At 45.6% G+C, this 22820-nt stretch overlaps 1 protein-coding gene and 1 long non-coding RNA gene across 5 annotated transcripts in view; one reads left to right on the forward strand and one right to left on the reverse strand.

Moving 5' to 3' along the window:
• The window catches only part of RHBDD1 (rhomboid domain containing 1), a 124317-nt gene that overhangs the window by 12915 nt on the left and 88582 nt on the right, over positions 1–22820 (reverse strand). The window contains exon 7 of one of the 4 annotated variants that reach the window (XM_082690169.1): positions 11709–12027. The exons of the other annotated variants lie outside the window; for them this stretch is intronic. Within the exon in view, the coding sequence (XP_082546295.1) occupies positions 12020–12027 (8 nt within the window). The 3' untranslated portion in view covers positions 11709–12019. Of the gene's footprint in view, positions 1–11708; positions 12028–22820 lie in introns of those variants that run through there. 4 annotated transcript variants of the gene reach the window in all.
• Positions 5213–21472, forward strand: LOC309844029. The gene is made up of 3 exons (XR_014300451.1): positions 5213–5351; positions 5455–5518; positions 21266–21472. It is a non-coding gene; the product is annotated as an uncharacterized lncRNA (long non-coding RNA).

The following is a 22820-nucleotide window of genomic DNA, read 5'->3' on the forward strand; positions in this document are numbered from 1 at the left end:
CCAATGTCTGTGGTGGGGCCCAGGAATCTGCATTTTTTCCTTCAAGAACCTACAGTGAGCTGCTGGCCCCACCTGGAGAAACTTGGGATCAAAAGCATGCCACAAATGTATTCTGGAGGGTCGTTTGGCCTTGGCCATTGGTACCAGCATGGTGACCGGTTTTGTACAACTAGGTCTTTGGACACATTTTTCATGAGCCAGAGACACTGGTAGTTTCTACGGTTGTTTGTGTTCAAACACCTCTGGGTCCCTGAAACCTGGTACATGGTGGGTGCATCACACATGTTTGGAGAATGGACTGGACAGAGAGGGGGTCAGGATGACCCCCCCCCCCCAGAACAGCGGGGCCAGAGGGCACTGAAAGAAATGAAGATAAATGGTGGCAGGTAGGGAATTTCAAGGTCTGGGGATCTGGATTGCTGGCCTGAGCCACTAACCAGCAACCAAGCCAGTTCATGGATGAGGAACAGGTGAGGGGAGGCTACACACGCCCAGGCTTCAGAACACAATTCAGTCCATCTGTTTCCTCTGTAGAATTCCTGAAGTTTTCCTGGGTTCTGGGGTTCACCGTACTTTAGAGAATGTTCAGGAGCCAGAAGCAGGCCAAAATAGGAGATGGATTACATACATCCCAGCGAAATGCATCTTAAACACTTGAAAAATTCAAATTATTTCTGTTTTTCAAATACCATAGCCCTGATTAGTACATAACCGCATGTCCAGAGATACTGATATCAACACAGAACTGAAAAACAATCCCTGACCTAGGAAACTGTCCCTGACATTGTTGATGCCAAGGGGGAACACTGTGGTTCCGAGCTCTCAGGGAGGCTGAACGCTGCGGCCTGCTGCCTCCTCTCACAGGCAGGAGGAAGGGAAGACAGAGCGCTCGGAGAAACCCCATGGCCGAGTGGGCCACGGCGAGTGTCCACGGGGTGCAGGCCAACGGGGGTAGGCGGAGGGCCTCCCCGGGAAACAAACTCTGCACCCCGTCACAAGCATATAAAACAACGTGAGCACTATGCCCGGATGGTTTAAAGAAAAAAAAAAAAGAAAGAAAGAAAGAAAGGCACGAGAGAGAGGAGGTGGGAATAAGGGAAAGGATAAGACACCCTTGTCAAAAATATGACAGTTGTGAATTCTGAGTGGTGACGGTGGTGGCCCAGAACCCGGAGTAGGCCCCTATGGCAAGGTGTCCGTACCAGGGAAAGGGCACCACCTCTGCGCCATTCCTAGCAGATCAGTCCTGGGAGATAAGCCGCGCAGAGAGGCCTTCAGGAGTAAATAAACAAGCCAGCAAGAGCCTTGCTCTCTGCCCCCTGAGAGCTGATAAACTCTCCACCTTGAGCTGTGCCGCTTGTGGATTTCTGGCATGTGATCACTATCCCACAAGTATGAGGGTCATTTTAAAAACACGCTTGCTTCTGTAGCTGATGGTATTTAGCCCAACCCTGAGCCTATCTGCTACTTTTTTTTTTTTTAAGATTTTATTTATTTATTTGACAGAGAGAAAGAGAGATCCCATGTAGGCAGAGAGAGGCAGGCAGAGAGAGAGGGGGAAGCAGGCTCCCTGCTGAGCAGAGAGCCAGATGCGGGGCTCAATCCCAGGACCCTGAGATCACGACCTGGGCCAAAGGCAGAGACTTAACCCACTGAGCCACCCAGGCGCTCCTACCTGCCACTTTTTGTGTGTTCTTTGAGGTCTGCTTAACTCACGGCCACTCACCTGCCATTCTGATCTTTTGTCCCCTTAGTGTGTGTGTATGTATGTGTGTATGTGCGTGCGCATGCACATGCTCCTGCTTCTGCGTGGGCACATGCCCACACAGACACACACACACACACACCCTGTGACAGGAATGTCTCTCATACACAAGCCCTCCTCTCCCAGCCTTGGGAAGGCCTGGGGGCTTTCTCAGACTGTTCTCACACCCCTGAGGGGGCCTCGAACAGACCCAGGACAGCGCAGAAAGGATTTTAAAATGGCCTCTGCTCTGGAGAGATAATCAGTAACCACAAACAGTCACCTATTCTTACAGGTCTGTTAATGATTTCTAGTAAAATAAAACTTACTTTACCAACGTTAAAGGGGACCTCGGGACTAAATTTTTGGAAGCTGAAGTGCCGAGTTCGGAGTCTAAACTTTGCCTTCTCTTGGAAAACAGATGATTTCGACGAAGGGAGGGATTATGTTGCTTTCCGAGCCCCCTTTGGAAAGATCTCCATGTGTGCTTCGGCCAGAGTAAAAGCTCCTCCTGGGAGGCCTGTCTCTGGCTTCAAGACGGAAGCTCTGAAGATGCGATCAAGTGTGGGTAGGGATTCTATATCAGATGTGTCCAGTCCCTCTGAAAAATCCGGATTTTCAGAACAGGGAGGGGTACGTTATAACTGTTTTCTCTTCCAGGCATTTCATCCTGCATAACCCACAGCTCCCTTGTCATACCTGGAGTGGACGTCGGTGGTTTACAAAAGTGCCCTTCTGGTACCTGGCTCTGGCAGGGGACAGTGGGAGAGAGCGACTTCTGGAACCAGACAAACTTGGGTTTGGATACCACCTCTGGTCCCTGTTCTGTGTTTTTGGACAAGTTACTCTCTTCCCTGACCCTTGATTTTCTTATCTGGGCAGCACAGATGTGCTCCGAAATGAATGAAATCAAAGGAGGTCAGTGCCTGGCCCCAAACACTCATGGGTAGGGGGTACCTATTATTTTACTATTTACCCCCTTCCAGACTGCTGCATCCCAGGAATGTCCCTACCCCACAGCCAGTGAGTCAGACACACCCAGACCCTAGTCATTCTGGACACTTCCCTCTGCCTCATCTGCCCCTCTGGGACACATCACCAAATCCTGGCATTTTAACCTGAACATTTCTGGAACTCATCCATTTCTCCCATCTGCCCCATTACCAGCCCCCACCTGAGCCACCTGTTTTGTGAACCTGGACTGGCTTCTGAGCCCCTAGATGATTCCCCCCACATTCTCTCTGGTCTTCTGACCAGCAATTCCCCACACAGTTGTGGGAGAGCTTTTGGAAAACACGCACCTTGTCAAGTTCATCCTCTGCCTGCCAAGGGCTTCCTTTTATTTCAGCATAAACATCAAAATTTGTACCCAGCCCAGGACGCCTGCCTTCCATCACCTGCCACTCACTACTTCTCCCTTCTCCAGCAATCAGCTCAAACACTGGATCCTCAGGGAAGGGACTGCGTTCCCCCGACTCTCAGCAAGGGTCCTCTGCTCTCAGCTCTGCCTGGAGCTTGTCCCCTTCCTTTGAAGCCCATGAGGCCACCATTAGTAATTTGACAAGACTCATTATTTTGCTAAAGTGTGTCCTCACTGGGCTGTGAGCTCTGCAGGGTAAGAGGAGTGAGGGGCTATGTTCACGTTCTCCCTCTAGGAGTGAATAAATGAACGAATAGACATGTGAATGAGAGAGAGAGAGGGAGGGACGGGTAGATGTCCTCATTTTATAAATGGCCAAACTGTGACTCCAGGAGGTGTGTGATTCCTGAGGTCTCAGAGCCAGCAAATAATGCGGCTGGGGTTGGTTAAATCCAATCCAGGGGTTGGATCTAAGCTCAGTGTTCTCTGTACACCACCAGGCTGCTCTGGAAACCAGCACCCACAGCTCTCCCTTTAACATGGAACTTTCTTCACTTCAATCAGCGGCTCAGCAAAAAATGGGTGTTTTGTGTTTTTTGTTTTTTTAAATAGGAGGCTATGAGGGCATGGGAGGGGCCATAATTGGTACATGAAGAAGGAAGAAATTGCAAGTTGATACACTGGATATTTTGAGTTAAGAAAAAAAAAAAAAAAGACGACCATGAAAAGGCATAGAATTCATTGCAATTTAGGCCAAGTAGAACCACATTTCCAGAATTGTTTCTATGGGTCTGAAGATAGTAGATTAAGGGCAATTGACTTGGCAAAAGACCGAGACATGTTTTCAGACACTCTTACGTTAGAAAAAATGACAGTATAAAGCCCTGATGAGGACACTGACATGACTGATATAAATGGACTGATATAAACAGAACATACTTCTATGAGTCATTTGTAGCTTTAAATACTATAGAAAAAAATTTTTTTATAAAACATGCCCAAACAGCCTCCCTTTGATGTGGTGAACCCTTTTAAAACCACATTGTTCAAATTTATGTTAAAATGCAAACCCTTCATGTTTACAATGGTACTCTTGGAGGAATGCAATATAAAAAAGTACAACTGTTAAATTTCAAAGACAAGACTTATAACCTCAGAACAATAGGGCATTCCCAGTGCAAATTTATGAGCTGTTAAACCTCAAAAGGTTTCTTCAATTAGCGGGGAAGGCTTGTGACATATCTGCAGCCTGATATAGGGGCTGCTCTTTATCTAATTTGGGGTGTACTGCTTTTATCAGAACTTTTCCTTACTTTTATTGACCTCGGCCGACAACTATTGTGCTTCTCCCTGCACAGCGTTTGATCCTGCTAATTATGCTGTGGGGCGGGGACGGCGTTTCACGGTTTACCATCGCTCCCGGGGCGCGCTACAAATTATACATAATGCATTGCATTGTAATTGCTGCACTGTGAACTTGGCTCGCCTTTCCAACATAAAATACCAACATCCAAGTAGTTTTATTATTTAAAAACAAAAAACAACAACAACAGAAACAAAACCATAAGGGATTCTTTTGGATTATAAACATCTGAAGACACAATATTCTTATGAATTCCAGCTGGCTATTCTGGACCCACGGAGGGCAGGCAAGGCTGAAAAGCAAAGCAAATACACTTCATACGAATGTTTACAGAGAAAAAGAGGAGGCAGTCCTACAGGCGAGACCCTACTGAATGCAAACTGAAACGGAGGGGGCCCAAGCTGAAGGGCGGACAGAAGTCCAAACTGAGAAACCCGAGACACAAGTTCTCCTGATGGTCCCTCCGCCTCACTAGGCCTCAGTGCCTCATTGTGAAAACAAAGGCTCAGACCCAAATGACCACAAAAGTGCCCTTTCCCCAAGGACAGGAGCCTGAGAAGAGCAGTGGCTTGTTTTCCAAGTCCAGTTTGTAGGAACCCGAGTCTTGTACCAAATGTAAGGCCTTTCGCTCTGTTGGTTTGGGGCCCCTTAGAAGAAGATAATGGCTCTTTCAAGGGCAACAGCGGAGGGTAGGGGCTGAATGGAGCTGCAAGTTCTATATACGCAAAAGCCAAGTGGAAACAAAAGGACAAGAACAGCACTGGGGTCAATGAGGCTTATTGCCACGGCCTGCCTGCCCCAGGCCGGAAGTCCATGCTCCGGACGCCCCTCAGCTGGCTGCTTGGAGTTCCGGAGCTGTGGTTCCTGTAACAAGCAACACCTAAGTACCAGGTGACTGTTCCTGATCCTCCTTTCTCTTTTTCCCCCGAAAGTGAGACAATAACCTGATCTATGACTTCAGACTGGTTTCTTTTCACTTCCTTTCAGGGAGAAGAATATTCTAGAAGAGCTTCCATGGAGGTGGCACTCAGCCTGAGCACATTCTGCATCAGTGAGGAAGCCATGATCAAAGAATGGGAGACAGCGGTGGGGCAGGGAGGCTGGGGTGGGGTGGGTGGGGTCAAGCTCACACATTTTAGTAATTCCTAATAGTCGCTGTCTGAGGACATGGTGCTCCCTTGCTGCTGCTACTTGCCACACTGGCTGGAGTCAGGAAGTCAGTGACTTGGCATCCTTGTTTCTCTTGTTGAATGGTGTTTCTGGGTGGAGGGTGGCGGGTGGCGGGGGGGGGGGTTAATGTCTGAGACCCAGGATGAGCGGCGGGTACAGGCTGCCCCCATGGGGCCCGGCTTGGAAGCTGTGTTTGGGCTGGCTCTGAAGGGACACTCCTGTCACACCTTCACAGCATCCCTCCTGCCAAAGACTTGGGAGGTTTCATCGTTGTTCCAATCCACACTGCATTTAGTCTCCAAACAAAATATCGAGACTCGTAACCAGTCAGGCCGGTCGTGCCAGTGGAGACAGAAAGGTTGACTATTTTAAACTGAGCCCACTAGTGTGACTGCTCTCGTATTTTCTCCCTTGCTCAGACCGAGAGATGGAACAGAGCACCCCGGCTTCAGTCAGCTTATTCCTACAGCCAGATGCACTCAGCAGAGCCCCCAGGGGGACCTGTTCGCTGTCGCTTCCTGTCAGCAATGGCGGAACTTGGCTTATGTGTATGATCTCTTTTCAGCTATTCTCTAAATCATGTGTAGTTTCTATAAGCATCATAACTTTTAATGTGCCAGTAAAAGGCAATACCTAAGGAGGAGACTATTTAGATCATCATCGAAAATTCCAAGCCCAACAGATTTTCAAGGGTTCCCTGTTTGTGTAGAAATAAATATACCCATTTCTATGCCCTTCTGCACTATACAACATTGGACAGTGTCTTTGCATCCAAGCAGACTTTCTGTTCTGCACCAAACCACCCCCTCTCATCAAGAGCTTGGTTGGTTAAGTGTCTGCCTTCAGCTCAATGTCATGATCTCAGGGTCCTGGGATGGAGCCCCATGTTGGGCTCTCTACTCAGCAGGGATTCTGTTTGTCCCTCTCCCTCTCCTTCTGCCCCTCCCCCTGCTCATGCGCATGCTCTCTCTCTCTCTCTCTCTTAAATAAGTAAGTAAAATCTTTAATAAAGAGAAAGAGAAATAGAGAGAGAGACTATCCAGCAGTTTCTGTTTATCTGGGTGGGACTGCCCTGGCTTCTGAGAGCTCCAGGAGGATATGAGAAAGCATGAGGAAAATTGAGAACTGGCTCACTACAGGAGGAAGGGCCCTTCCACGAGGGGATGACCACTCTGGGGAAGGCAAGCAAACTGTTCCTGAGTGAGGGCCTCAAGGGCATCTACTTCACAGGTGTGTGACACGGTCAGAGTTTCTCTTTATGCTCCCTTATCCTCCCGGCGCCATGTTAATTCTTAGGAGACCCCACAAGAGCTCAGGTCTGAAAGCTCCCATGTTAGAAATGGAACTGCTGACTAAAGGGAAGTAATATGCTGGCAGCTTTAAAAACACAATTTCCTTACTGCCATCGGGAGACCCAATTCTCCCCACACGCTCACGGGGTCACAGCACTGAATGAGCTGAGGGCAGCAGGCACTGCGGCCAGTCCCTGTGTGGACCCAGGCCTCATCTGTGCCACGGGAGCACAGCCTAGAAGAGATTCACGGCCTCCAAATGGCAAAGGGGGCACCAGGTCAGCTACGTGTGAGGACAGGGACCTTACAGGAGCGAGATCTAATTATAGGACAACATGCTTGGCCCTGGCTGGTCACCACCTCCCTGCCCTCTGTGAGGGAACCTGTCACTAAAGAGTCACACATGCAAAGCATGTCTGGGGTAAACTCCTATTTATTTTTCAACCAACTGGAAGAATTAAATGGCCAGATTTCTCTTTGGAACATCTTCATTAACAAACAAGAGATGGGACGGAAGTCACTACTTGGATTCTCGGGACTCAAAAAAGGCAACAATCACACAACCCTGTGAGGTCAGGCCTTGATTCGGCTGAAGCACGTTCAAGTTCCAGAACAGGGCCCACAGACCTGCCCCTTGGGGGACTGATGCTGAGAAGATCCTGTGAGTCAAGTGTTAAGTCTAGTAAAATTTGGTGGAAGGGGAAACATGCTCTCAAATTTCAGTTCTAGTGAATGAGGAGCCACCTCGTCTGATAATCTTTGGCTAGTGAGAAAACTCACCTGACATTCTGTTGTGTGCCGGCCAGGTGTCAGGTACAGAGGAAGGACTGAAGGTGTATCATGTGACAGGACTCCCTCATAGTGATGGACAGAAGGGAGTGTACCTTACCAGTCAGTGACAACAGGGAGAGAACACAGCTAGTTTTCTCATTTTCATCTAACTTCCTTTATTTCGGCTTAGAGCTTGTAATTTCTAATTCCACCACAGCTTCTGAGGCAGTCTGAAATTTTAGCAACTTGCCTCTCCCCTCTTTCCTTAATTTATATGGCCAACATGAACTGAAAACACCAGCTGGGGGTCAGGCACCATTCTGGATTAATGACGAATAAGGTATAGTTTCTTCTCTTGACGAGACCATTTAAGCCTGAGATGAATATGGCTATAATGTTTAAATGAGTGCATATGTTCACATCCATGGGACCTAAAGTGCATGAAAATCGATATGAGACGTACAAAGAATTTCTAAAGCTAACAAGGCCATCTAGACACCCTCTTGTCTTACAGATCCTGAAGCAGAGTTCACAAAACCTCAGACAATTTTCCCAGGTCCCTCAGGTCCCTGCAATAATTCGGAAAATAGAACCTCGCCTCCTCGTTCTTACCAATGGCAGACATACCTCCGAATGAGCGCTCAAGCAGTATGTGCTGCGATCAGGTTTCCAGCAGCAGGGGTCATTCTGATGGCCCAGCCGGCCATAAGGCCTTGCCAGGCTTGCTCACATAACACATAAACCGATCCTGTTAGAGCAGTGGCTTCTCTTTGATGTCAGGCCACAAATACTCAGACATGCAGCTGGTGGGCAGTGAGCCTCCCATCAAAGGGCTCCCTGTTCCTCAATCGACTGCTCCTCCCACCTGGTTCAAGAGAGAGCCAACGGCGCAGCTCATTTCAACCCGAACTTCAGACCCGTGTTTGACAGCAAAGTATGTTTAGAACTTTTGAGTGCTGGGCATTCACGATGGTCGGAATCCTAACTATGCATTCGATCTGTTACTCCCTGTGCCGCAGAAAAGGCATCTTTGACTCTGGTCACTTGTCGAGGCCTAGGATACTGGGTACAGATGCCAGAATGTGGCAAGGCTGTGAGGAAGCCCCGCCACAGACTCTGCCAACCCTCGAGTCCAGCACATGCCCAGCAGCCAATCTCATACCTGAACAAAAAGGGGACTCTCCAGAGGGAGCAGCTAGAAGGGTCAACGGTCAGGATTATGATCTGAGGACCAAAGGATCTATTGACCTTAGAGCTGTTCTAAGACTCACAGAAATTCTGGAGGGGGATACAATCAGTGGCAAGTGTGTCCATGAATGAAACAGCAGCTCCACATCCTTCTCATTTGGTTTTCACCCCTTAAGACAATAATGATGACAATCACGAAAAGACCTGGCATTTTCAAGAATGACAATCTCTAGAACTTTCAGGCTTGTTTCCCCATGGCCTAATTTATCATGTTTTCTAACAAGAAAACTCGAATATAAAATATTAGGAAAGTTCTTGCTGGAGAAGACTAGGCAGGGAGGAAAGAGTCAGTAGGAGAGGTGACATCTCGGAATTGCTTTGGGAAAGACACCCAAGGCCATGGAGCTTTACTCTAAATAAATAAATACAAATCTTCCAATGGGGAGACTTTTGGGTAAATAGCAAAGCATATGAGGAAGCAGGGTAAAAAAGGGAATATGAAAATACCACCTTCCCAACTTCCTTAGACAAGGAGGCCAGACGCCTCCCCTCAGGCACCCACTTCTTGGTCACCAACATCTTCAATTTGCAAGAAAACATTTCAAAATTTTGAGTAATCATATCCTTAAATTGATGGCAGGCAAACCTTGTTCTTTCTCTGGTGAGAATATGCTTTGGGATTCCTGTCCATATTAAATGCCCTCAATGAGTTTAGGAAAAGGTCACTTAAGAACCATACATGCATGCAAAAAAGAAGTACTGAAAATGAACAAGGGTCTCTGCGGAGAGCCCAGGGAGGAATTGGATGAGAAAGGGCAGCGTCAGAGGGCACAGTACGCACTCAAGAAGGGTACTCCATCTTCTTCTCCTGTAGGTCAGGTCTACCAAGAGATTTGAAAAGAAATACAGAAACTAATTTAGCACTTTATGCCCCACTTTTATGTTATAGGCTTCTTTCCCCATTCTAACTTTAGCTTATACACAGAAGGACTCAGGAATACACAAGGTCACTTGGGCATGTACATACAATCCAACCAAAAAAATGAGCAATAAAAAAGTAAGACATGTCAAATATACTTCAAAAAAGGTACCCTGAGGAGCAAGAGTTTGATCCAGTGTGGAGGGACAGAGCCCTGGATGAGTCTGTCCTGGTCACTGTGGTGTTGCTAGTGCAGGTGCCCAATGAGTATTTGCTGAATGATGGAATCCCAAAGAATTTTCAGGGTTGGAGGGCAAGTTCCACTATTTCTGCCTTGACCCAGAAACTCAGCCCATCAACCGCTTTGCAGGTTTTTGAGTTTAGTTCAAGTGCACTCCGGAGGCCTCCAAAGAGGTTGGTGAGGACCGAGTACTCCCACTGTCCATCAACAGAAGTGGGGATCCTCTTTTCTAGGGTAGAATCAAGGTCTAAGGAAGAAAAGGATGGCTCTTTAGATAATCTTCTTTTAGATAAGCCTCTCCCCTCCTCCCTGAGTCCCTTTGTATTTCTTTCTTTCATAAGGAAGGGGGCTCTCTCCCCTAGCTTTCCACCATGTTCAATAGGTCACCAGATCCTAGAGCCTTGACGAAAGATGAAGATTCACTTTTGGATTAAAAAAAGTCACACAGTCATATGTTTTAGTACATGTGAAATGGTATAAGGTCAGACTTCCAAGAATAAAAGCCCACAAAGGTCCTCCAACATCCCCACATGACGGCCAGGTCATCACTCCTCTCACCGAGCTTACAGTTGAGTGAGGTCAGAAGCACAAACCAACAGCTGCCCTCCTAGTGGGAAAGATCTAAGAAAGTAACTTCTCTGAACCTCAATTTTCTTATGGAAAAACAATTGACCCAAACCCAGAAACCACAGCCTTCGGGGCAGTTTCGAGGACTGAATTAAAAACAAACAAACAAACAAGATGGGAATGTATTTCACAAGCTCAGATTGCCAAGAAGTCAAAGTTTTAACCCCTGAACTCCGGGGACCTCTGGGTGGTAAATGTCTCTTACAATGTCAGACGCTGCACCTGCTGCCTGTGAAGGGCTGGGGATCAGGACGGACACGTCCCTACCAGACCCTGAAAGTAAGGCCTCTCCGGTGCCCTCTGCAAGCTAAGATATTCCTGACGGACAGACACACATAAACCAGGATGCTTCACGCACAGACAAATCTCGGTCCATACCATGGGACTCCAAAGAAGCAGAAGTTTTAAAAAGAAAGAAAGGAAGGAAGGAAGGAAGGAAGGAAGGAAGGAAGGAAGGAAGGAAGGAAACTTACTTTAGGAAAAAGACATGAAACCATTTTTCAATCAGCTTCAGTCCAAAGCAGGCACCACCATTTATCTGCCCTAAAAATGAAAAGCCATAGGCTGCTCCTAAATTCCATTTTACTTTTCTCTTCTGCAGACATTTTATGAAATACCTAAGTCCTCCCAGCTGGCAGTGCCAGTAGGTAAAAGGGGAGATGAACTCCATTTTGGGAAGAAAGGCTCACGTGGCACAGCTGCCTAGGAGGCAGTCTGGTTCTATTATTTTTCCTTTTTCTTTTCTTTTCCCTTTTCTCTTTCATGGGCACCCATTCGGGGAGCAGCACAGGAGAGGGTTGGGGTGGGCTATGACCAGGTAGAAAGCAGCCCAGAAGACAACAGAAAACACTGAAGGGTAAATGATAACACTGATCAACTTGTGTGATGAGAAAACGGACTCCTAGTCTAACCGTGTTAGACTAGATGCTCCTTCTGGCTTCAAGACGCCCTTTGTGTCTAACCACAGGGTGGGTGTTACGACGATGTGCGGTGTGTTTAAATAAAACAAGAAAACAAACCAAGAAAAACAGCGTTCCGAAGAAGGAAAAAATCTCCTAAAAATACTTTACTATGACTTCAAACATGAAATCACATTTACAAAATAACATTTTAATGACTTAGGCGTAAGTGACTCAGGAACATATGGATTAAATTTCCTTCAAAATGCATATGGCTTGAACAATATGGGGGGGGGGCTCGCTTGGCAAAATTAGCTTGGTTTGTCGAGCACAGCTCTGGAAAAAGGAGAAAAAAAAAAAGGAGCGTGTCAAACTGCACTCCCTGGAGCGTTCCTTTCTGGAGTTCTCTCTGGTGACTGCGTCAGCTGGCTCCATCAGCCATTACCTAAGAAACTTGGAACAAAGTCTTTGGAAATGGTTTAATTCTTTTCCCCTATTTAGGCAAAGTATTCAATAAGTTTATAATAAATGACCCTCCTTCATCCCCAATATCGTGTCAAAAACAGAGGTCTGCCTCTGTAAGGAAAAAAAAAAAAAAGTTGAGTCGTCCTAGGCCCAGAGCTAATGGCGACCGTGTCTTTTAGACAACAGGGCATGGCTACGTATACACAGAGGGTTCTATTTCCTTTCAGTCCATTTGGACTTTAGAGAATACCTTTCTTCCCCCCAAATTAAAGATGCAAATTTTAGGCAAAGCCCACAATAATCAGACTGCTTTACCTGCCCAGCCTTTTTTTTTTTTTTTTTTTTTTAACCAAACTTCGCATGCAAATACTGCCACCACCACCATCTCTATAAAATGCCTTAGCATTCGTAGTGTTTACTGATTCAAAAATGTACCCTCCAATATCATCTCATCCCATCCTGGGGACAGTCATGATGAGTATTCGACCCACTTTTTTAGATGAACAAACAGAGATCAGGTTCAGAGAAAGGCTGCAGTGCATCTACTAGCCAGTGTGCCAACACCAATAGTACATTCCTGTCTTGGTATCTTTTATTGTTCATTTTAATTTTCTTTTTTGAGAGAGAGAGAGAGAAAGGGAGGGAGTGCAGGGGTGGGGAAGGGCAGAGGGGGAGAGAGAGCAAGAATCTCAAGCAGGCTCCACGCTGGGTGTGGAGCCCGATATGGGGCTCGATCTCATGACCCTAAGATTATGACCTGAGCCAAAATCAAGAGTCACATGCTTATGTGAGCCACTCAGGTACCCCTATTCATTTCTATTAATATTTAGTAGTGGTACTCTCTGGAATGCCTACTTCCTTTATCCCTACATCCTAGAATCTCCACTTCTTTAAGGACTGGAACAAATGCCACACTTCCAAGAAAGGATCCTTAAACACTCGGTCTCTAAGTGTGATGGGATTTTTTAAATGAGTCATTTGGGCTCAGCTGCAGTCTCAGTTACTCAATCAAAACCTTACTGGGGTGTGTTGTGAAGGTATTAAATAGATATGATTAAAGTCCATTATCAGTCGACTTTAAAGGAGATTATTCTAGATAATCTGGGTAAGCCTAATCCAGAAAGGCCCTAAAACCAGAGCTGAGGTTTCCTTGAAAAAGAAGAAATTCCACATGTGGATGGCGGCTTCTGCCGGCCCGCCCTGCACACATGCCCTATAGGTTTCAGGCTTTCCTGCTCAGTGCCCATGACTGCATAAGCCAGTTTCTTGCAGTGAATCTTCTAATCTATGTCTCTCACTGGTTGCTTCTCCCTCTCTGTTCCTATCATTTATATAATTCTGAAGCTATTTCTCTAGCTCACTGCTAGTACTGTAAGTTCTCTGCAGGCAGGCTCAGGTCTCGGGCATCTCTGTAAGCCACACAGCACTTAGCATTCCATATGAATAAATATCCACTGGAGGAACTAAATTATATAAGAGCAGAAGAGAGAGTGCTTCGTCCTCCTATGAAACAAGTAAACCTGATTACAAGATGCTCATGGGGAAACAGGACTAGCAAAGGAGGGTCACAGCCTTATAGATGATATCACCAAGGAGAGATTTCTGTCACCCACGAACAGGCTACTGTTTTCTCCTCACTGGACAGAACAATCCTTTGCATGCAGGACAGTTACCATTCCTGGGCCCGAAGCACTGAATGATGATTAAGACCTATCTACTTCTACCCTGTTGAAGGGACAGCAAGAATGACACATTTCCAAATGAGCCCTCTTGTAGGGCGCATATGATGCTTACCAAAAAGTGCTTTCTTAGCATTCTAGCAACTATATTTATCAAAATACAGAGTAAAAAAATTACGCTGACAATGGCTTCTCCTAAAACAAGTTGCAGAATTATGGAACACAAAAACGGAAATATACTAGCAGATTATCATGAATGCCAAAAAGTGATCACATACAGAAAGCAGCAGGCAGGGTAAGAGATCTTAACTCTAGATACTTTACCCAGGCTAAGGATATAAATCTCTTTATTAATTCAACAAGTACTTAGGAGCCCTTCTATGATCCAGGAAGTCTTTGTTACTAGCTCATGGGAACACAGAAAGATTTTCAGGGAGTGCAGAGGGTACATTTGGGATGTCCTGACTTCAAATATTAGTTATGTGGCATTCATGGGATTCATACCTGGGGAACTGGGGGCCTTGTAAAGAACTGATCCATCTTCTATACCACCTTCTGAAGGTGATTTCCAGACAGCTTCAGAGTGTCATCTGGGAACTTGTTAGCAAAGCAAATTCTCAAATCCCCATCCCAGTCCTGCTAATTCAGGAACTCTGGGGATGGGGTATTCTGCTGAGTGGGGATCAGGCTCACCTGTGGAGCTTGCTGAAACAGACTGCCAGGTCTCACCCCCCTCCTGTTTCTGGTTCAGCAGGCCTGGGGTGGCATCCCAGAATGTGTATTTCTAACAGGTTCCCGGAACATACTTTGAGAAACTGTGTTCTAGATCTACACTAGTCCAATGGCCACAAGCCACACATGGCTATTGACTTAAATGGATTCAAATGAAGGAAACTAAAAATTCAGTTTCTCTGTTGTACTGACTACAGTAGTCCCTGCTTGCCCATGGTTTTGCTTTCTCCTGTGAACCACCTTATCATCACGAGGTCAAGAGCACCCCAGGCTATGTCATATCCCACACTTCACCTCATCCTGTAGTCATCTTTTCAGATCATATCATCACAGGAAGTGTGAATACAAGGTGTTTTAAGAGAGAGAGAGAGAGAGAGAGAGAGAGAGAGAGAGAGAGACACAACATTCACTTAGCTTCTTATTACAGTCTATTGTCACAATCATTCTATTTTACTCTTGTTGTTCATCTCTTACTGAGCCGAATTTCTAAATTAAACTTCATCATATGTATGTATGTATGTATGTATAGGAAATGGTATGTATGTATAGGAAAAAACGTAGATGCAGGGTTCAGTAGTATCTGAGGTTCCACATACCCAATGGGGGGGCCTTGGAATATACCCCTCAAAGATAAGGGGGAGCTAACTACTGTCCATTCCCAGAGCTCAGCACATGTAGCTAGTGGCTACCACTACAGGACACTGAAGAGACAGACCACATCCATCACTGCAGGAAGTTCTTTGGATAGTGCTGCTTTGGAGTTACTGACAAGCCCCCCAGGAAAACCCTCTGTATATAGTCAGGTACCACAGGCAGAGAAAAGACCAATTTCACAAATTAACCTTACAATGAAAAACACAAGACCAGATGGTCCAAGTCAAAGGCAAAAACTGCTTTGTGATGAAGCTGCTTCTTACACGGACAATTTACTATAGCTCTAGGAGGAGTAACATGAGGGGTTTCTTGATTAAACACCAGCTAAGGCTGGGGAATCCAGTAGTAGCAATGCAGCCTAGGTATGTTGTCAGGTTCCTTTTCATTAGTTATCAGGGGTAGGGGTGGGGGTTAAGAAACTCAAGCTTTTAAAAAGCACAGGACTCCTGTTCTAACTCTGATGGGATGAGAGACAAAAGCAGAATCTATAGCACCAGCCACTGTACATTTCCTGAAGGATCTCTTGTCAAGGCCATTGCTGACGTTGGCCTTGCTGAATTCAGGGCCCATTTCTCAGCCATCATTCCACAATGACTACAAGGGCCATCTGGCACAGCTGAACGCTCCTTCCTCCTGGAATTATCTCCAAGGAGCTACCCTTTCTTCTCCATTTTCTCCCCAAGTTTTTGGCCCCTTCCTCTCACTCTCCTTTGCTGGTACCTTCTTTTCTCTTCAAACTTCATGTCGGAGACCCAGGCACTTGGTGCTCGATCATCTTCTCTCTTTACACTCACTTCCTTGGAGATTCCATCCAGCTTCATGAATTTAAATCCATTTATGCCATGCTGACAACTTGCAAACATATTTTCAGACCACACCTATCATCTGGCCTCATACAAACCACGTCCTCACCATCCCGACAGGGAGATCTCATAGGCCTCTTATTCTCTTCAGGTCCAAGACTGAACTTTGTTTCTTCCCCATAGATCTATTCTCTCTGCATTCAGGTTAATGGAAATTCCAACTTTCCACTGCCCTCAGCCAAAACCTCAGTCCCCTCTTTCTCCTCCTTCCCTTACCATCACAACTATTCTGTCAAAAAATCCTTCTGCACCATCTTTAAAATGTACCCAGAAGCTGACCTCTTTGGATCTCCTCTAGGGTGGCTTTCTGATGGGAGCTGTGGTCCACCCCCCGCCCGACCACACCTTGCCAGGACTGATGCAATGGACTGATCTGTCATTGGGTTTAGGGTCTACCATATTGAGATCATTACCTTAATTACACCTGCAAAGACTCTTCCTTCAGATACGGCCCCATTCTGATGTCTTTTCGGAGTCACTACTCAACCCACTATACTATCCTATAGACCATTGTCAACATAGCAGCCCAAATGATCCTTTTTTTTTTTTTAAAGATTTTATTTATTTGACAGAGAGAGATCACAAGTAGGCAGAGAGGCAGAGAGAGAGAGAGAGGAGGAAGCAGGCTCCCCACTGAGAAGAGAGCCCAATGTGGGACTCGATCCCAGGACCCTGGGATCATGACCTGAGCTGAAGACAGAGGCTTTAACCACTGAGCCACCCAGGCGCCCCCCAAATGATCCTTTAAAAAGTTCTATTATGTTACTCTGCTGCTCAAAACCCTCACATGGTCCCATCTCAGAGAAAAACTAAAGTGTTTACACTGGCCTAAAACACCCTACATGATCCTTCCCTTTTACCTCTCTACCTTCACTTAACCTTCTGGGCACTAACAGCACTGGCTCAGACTAGTGCATGTGGAAAGAACTGAAAGAACGTGAGCCATGTTTTGAATTAGTACCAAGAGGACTTGGTTCCTGACAATGCTTGATGAGGAATAAGTCAGGGAGGTAGAAAGGAATTGTGAATTTGGTTTCGTACCTGCTGTATTTGAGAGGTCCTTGAGTGTGTTCATGTAATTTCAGAAGCTCAAAAAGAGATCTGGGCTGAGGAGATAAATGTGGACGTTGCTGGCATGCAAACAGAAACTGAAGCCTGGGAGAAGAAAAGAACAGCTAGGGGTGCCTGGGTCGAGCGCCCAGCTCTTGGTTGTGACTTTCGGGGTCTTGGAATTGAGCCCCACATCGGGCTCCATGCTTAGTTTTGGGTCTGTTTGGGGTTCTCTCTCCCTCTGCCTCTCGCTGTGCACTCTCTCCCTCTCTCTCTCAAATAAAGAAAGAAAGAAATAATCTTAAAAAAAAAAAAAAAAAGAACATCTAGAATGAAGTCATGAGGAAAACTGGTATTCAATAGTCAAGTCAAGGGAGATGAATCTGCCATGCACGCCAAGGAAAGACGCCAGAGCAGCAGCCAGAAAGCCAGTGGAGTGGGCATCAGGCGGAAAGGGAGGCAAAAGGTAGGGTTTTAAGATAAGAAAATGTGGAGAAGAAAAATGACCTCAGGCTTGGCAACACCGAGGTCACTGGAGAAGTTGGCTAGAGCTGGGTGATTAGAGTAATGGTGGCCATAACCTGATCGAAGAAGCAGTGGCAAAATTCAGAGTTGAAGAAGTGAAGATGGGAAGCAAGTGACTGGAGGCATCAATGGGAAGAAAGAGGCAAGTGAGTGGAAGGCGGCTGTGCTACTGCCGCTCTTCCTTTTGGGAGGAGGCCTGACAGAGGCTAGAATGTGTTTCAGTGTTGACAGGAAAGATCCAGTAGAGACTGACAGGCTGAAGACAGAGGGAGAAAGGGATGATCAATCAGTATCAAAAGATTTTTCCTGAGAAGTCAGGATGTCTGTGATAAGGAGACCTCCATACTCAGCTGTCAGAAAGGGTGAGTTAAGTATAGAAATGGGTACAGGTAAATTTTTAGTATTTTTTTTTTTAAGATTTATTTGAGAGAGACAGAGAGAGAGAGAAAGAGAGCACGTGCATGTGGGAAGAGGGGAAGAATCTCAAGCAGGTTCCCTGCAGAGCATGGAGCCTGATGCAGGGCTTGATCCCAGGACCATAATCTGAGCAGAAACCAAGAATTTGACAGACTGAGTCACCCAGGTGCCCTAAGTTTGTAGTTTTGATAGGAGACTGAAGTCTTTACCTGCAGGTGGATTCTATTTTCTTAGGGCAGTCATGGCCAGTTGGGATGTTGGTGTGCATTTCTAATAGGCTCAGTCTCCTCTGCTGGATCACGTTCTCCAGTCAGACAGGCCTGCCCAGTGGAGGGTCTGAGAAGCCTAGTGGCTGGGTTCATCCGAACCTGTGGTTGTTTCCAGATAGGTGGAAGGAGGACTGAGAAGCAAAGGCATGGGCAGTATTTGTAGGAGGTAACTGAAACAAAGGACCAGAAATCTAAACAGAGTGGGGAGGCAAGAGAACAAATTAATGGACTGGGAAAAGGGACAAAGAACACCTGTGGCTGGAAAGCCAAAACATTAAGGTCACCTAAAAGTGGTTGAAACTTGAAACATGGAATCCATGAATGCTCAGAGCCCAGGATATTTCACAACAAGAAGCAAAGGTATGTTTAGATACAGCTTCTCTACTATCGAGCGCCACTCTACTTTCCAATGAGAAGGTAAGAAGGAGGTACTTGACAGTGCAGAGGTAAGAAGGAGGTACTGCAATTCAAGAAATACCATTCCAAGTCTGGATTTCATACCACTAAGATACTTCTAAATGTGCTTTCTTGAGTTCACAGTAGCTGTTTCTAAGCAAGTGTCCTAAATGCAAGTTCTACCTGATTCCTTTTCTATAGCTTTTCTCTACTGCAGTGATTCTCAACTAGGGGTGACTGTGCCCCCCAGGGGACCATCGACAAGCTCTGGAGGTGTTTTTGGCTGTCAAAACTAGGGGGGCAGGTGCACTCAATCCAGTGGGTGGGGACCATTTGCTACTCAATATTCTAGGATGTACAGGACAGCCTCCTGCCATCCCAACAAGGGACTATCCAGCCCAAAAAGGTCAATAGTGCTAAAGAAACCCTGCCCTAGAGCAAACTTCCTTGAAAATGCAGGTCATTTACAGCAGACAGAAGAGAGCTCAACTGTGGATCAAAGTAATTACCTTCAAATTTTCTGTCCCAGAAACATCCCAACAGCCTAAACAAAACCAACCGAGTTTTCAGAAAAGGCATCAAAACAAGTACAGAATAAGGTACAAGGTTTAGGTAGTAAGAAAGCCTATGGATGCACTTGACCTCTCCCTCCTTCCTTGCCTGGCTTTCCCATCCTCTTGTTTACCTCTTTCCCGAGCTGGAGAATTAAGTTCTGATGATAAATTCATCTCAACAAAATTCCTTTACCAGAAGTAAATGCAGAAGTCAGAAGAATTTAATAAGATGGCCTTTTGCCCATATATAGACATGATGAAAGACCAGGCCACGATTAAATTCTGAGCAGAGTAACATAATTAGCAAATTTATGAATGGGTCTTCTTTTCACGGTTCCACTGTCAGGACTAATTACTTGTATTAATTAGAACTGTCAACACATGAATATGCTTGTTGAGGCTGCTTCCTATGGTAAAATACGAGGCTTGTAAATATCAAGACACTTGGAAAGATGCAAAGACTTTCATTTATTAGCAGCTCTAAATGATGTGGAGGCACCGGCTGCACAATGAGCCTTGGGAATTGACTGTAAATAGATTCCTAGTTAATGAATTTGCTGTTTGTTCTTCCTTGCTTAGGCATTCGTCTCTGTGTAGCCTCTGGATGAAGTAGCCAATACATCACTCCTTTGGAAGGACTGCTCGAGGATCAGGAGAGAGTGTGCACATTCCTGGAAGCCGGAAAGTGTAGCCAGCATGGTTAAAGTGGGCAGGAGGGAGCTCCTGTCTCTTCTCAGAGTCGTCAGATCTACTGTAAAATAAGTTTTAAGAACTGGTCAAACAAGAGGGGAAAGACAGCTGGGGGATGAAGAACTGGAGTTGGAAAACCACTTTTAACCCTGTGTGATCCTGGGTAAGCGGACAAGTTACTTAGCCTCTCTGTGCCTTGGTTTTCTCACCTGAAAAATGGGGCTAGTGACTAAGCTTGTCCAGAGTTGTGGTGAGCCTCCAACGAGGCCATACACGCACGGGGCATCGAGCAGCCCCCGGGTGAAGCCTGTACTAGCTCTTATTGTTTTCATAACCGTCGCCATCTGGGATGAAGTGAATGAGACAGAAGTGAATACTCCTAGAAGGAGATCCCTCGTGTGACCTGCAGGGGATGAAGAGCTCTGAACTCAGATAGGTCTCGTTCATACCTTGACTCTATTACATTTAATTTCTGAGCCTCACCTGTGCCTAACTTGGAAGTTCTTGCGAATAGTTAACAGGGGAAAAAAAAAATGCATGTAATAAACTTGCTCTGCATGGTCCCTAAGAGGCTGGCTAAATGTTAGTGGCTTAAGCGTTCATTACCATTATTACCTTTTGGGAGAAATCTCCGAAATCGAAACGGATGCCAAAAGAAAAGGTTTCGGCAGGTGATCTAAGATAAGTGGAGAGGAGAAAGGAAAGTGAAGTGGCAGGAAGAGGCATTAGAGCGACAGCCTTCTCTGCCACGTGCCCTTCGTCCCGTCTCAGGGGGCCACTACCACAGTGCCTGGAGCGTGGCTTAATTCCCTCACCACCAAATCCCCATAAATCCCTTAATGACCCTGCTCCTCCGTGAAGAGGAGACAGCTGGGATTCCCACTGGGTGGGGCCTGAGTGACTGCAAAGCCCAGCCCCAGCCCCTGTCGAGGCGGGAAAGCAAGGCTGCAAAAGGCTTCCTCAAAGACTGTGAGGTTGACAGATTCTAAGCCCCTTCTGCTTACTTCTTTTCCTTTCTCCCTTTACTCATAAAAAAATAGTAGTCAGGGACTACCGGGTGGCTCAGTCGTTAAGTGTATGCCTTCGGCTCAGGTCATGAACCCCAGGGTCCTGGGATCGAGCCCCACAACATCAGGCTCTCTGCTCAGCGGGAAATATGCTTTTCCCTCTCTCTCTCTTTGAAAAATAAATACAATCTTAAGAAAATAGTAATCAAATTCTTGATAAGCAAAAGCTTGTTCTGTCTGGTTGGCTAAACTTTACCTGATAACCACCATAAAATACCATAAAATGTGAAGCTAGGGTCAGTTAATCAAGTCATTTCAACTTTAATCCCCTTAAGTACCAACTTGGCACCAGTCCACAAGAGTGAATTATTCTGTATTTTATTTGACAAGGTCCTTCCAGAGACTCCTATATCTGACAGCGTATATAGATGGCCCGTCTCACCAGCACTACAGGGAGTGTTCCAGAAATCACTGAAGAGTGAATCTGCTAAGGTGTCTCCCAGTTCAAAGATCCTCTATTTCTGAATCTAGCAAGATGTCAATACTACAACTGATTTCTGTTTGATAAACATAAAACCAGACAACTAATAAATATGGTAAGTTTGATCCCTAATCTTGTCTTAAAAGTCTTGCAATACCTTAAAACCAATCCCACCAAAAATTTATAGCATCAAAATAATAAATACGTAAAAAGAAAATCTAGATGGAGGATGTTCTGGATCATTTCACAAGGATATTTATTAAATACAAAGGAACAGAAAATCCACTGCAGATCCTAAAGATGTATGAAAAAGCCAGCAGATCCACACTGATCACTGGAACCTGTTAAAACTTATCTGAGGAATATATCTTCCCACCTCTACTCCAGTTGCTATCACTAATTGCTTGCAAAGCAAAATGGGCACCAAAGGATCCTACTGACAAGCCTCTAAGGTAGTGGAGAAGCTTTAGTAATACTCAAAATGCGCACTGTTGCTTGTCAAAGAACTCCATTCATTTTCTGACTGCATATTATGCTTAAAAATGAACTTGCAGGGGCGCCTGGGTGGCTTAGTGGATTAAGCCTCTGGCTTCTTCCGCTCAGGTCATGATCTCAGGTTCCTGGGATCGAGCCCCACATGGGGCTCTCTGCTCAGCAGGGAGCCTGCTTCCCTCTCTCTCTCTCTGCCTGCCTCTCTGACTACCTGTTATCTCTGTCTGTCCAAAAAATAAATAAATAAATAAATTTTTAAAAAAGCTATAATAGGTTTTTTTTTTTTTTTTTTAATGAACTTACATGATATGGTAGAAACAGCTCCAAGTGGGGAGTGTAATGATGTGGATTCCAGAACAAGCTCCAGGATGGATAAGCCACGAGGCTCTAGGATGGATAAGCCACAAGGTTCTAGCCAATAACAACCTTTTCCCCCAGGGTGCACGTTGCCAAGGTAGTTAGGACCAGGCCATTCCTAATACCCTTACAGATTTAGAATCCCAGGAACCACTATGTTAACAAGAACTCTGTGTGATTCTTGTAAGGCCAAATCACTGCCACAGGCCCCACAGATGAACAGTTCTGCAGATTTCCTGGAAGGGCCAGCCGAGCTCTCTTTAAATGGTACAGCTGAGCCATCAGGTTAGAATTGTCTCTAATTGGCGATCTCGTGAACTGCAAATTCCCTAACCATGAAAAAGCCTGACAATTTCATTCCTCTAAGAAGAAACATGTTAAAAGGCAAAATAATAATACATGGACGCACTATGAGCAATCATCATTAAAATTCCACTCCTCATCAGTAAAATTTAAGTTTAGAGAACAAAATAAACAAAAACCAGACATGTTATTTTATAATTTCTTAATTGCACGATTTCCAATAAGAATTGGCATGTGATGTAAGATGGGCTTAATGTTTGCTTTTGTTTTGGGGGGGGGGTTCTTTTTGTCATGGAGACACGTTGAGAAACC

This window comes from Mustela nivalis (genome assembly GCF_964662115.1).
Source record: "Mustela nivalis genome assembly, chromosome: 11".
Lineage (NCBI taxonomy): Eukaryota > Metazoa > Chordata > Mammalia > Carnivora > Mustelidae > Mustela > Mustela nivalis.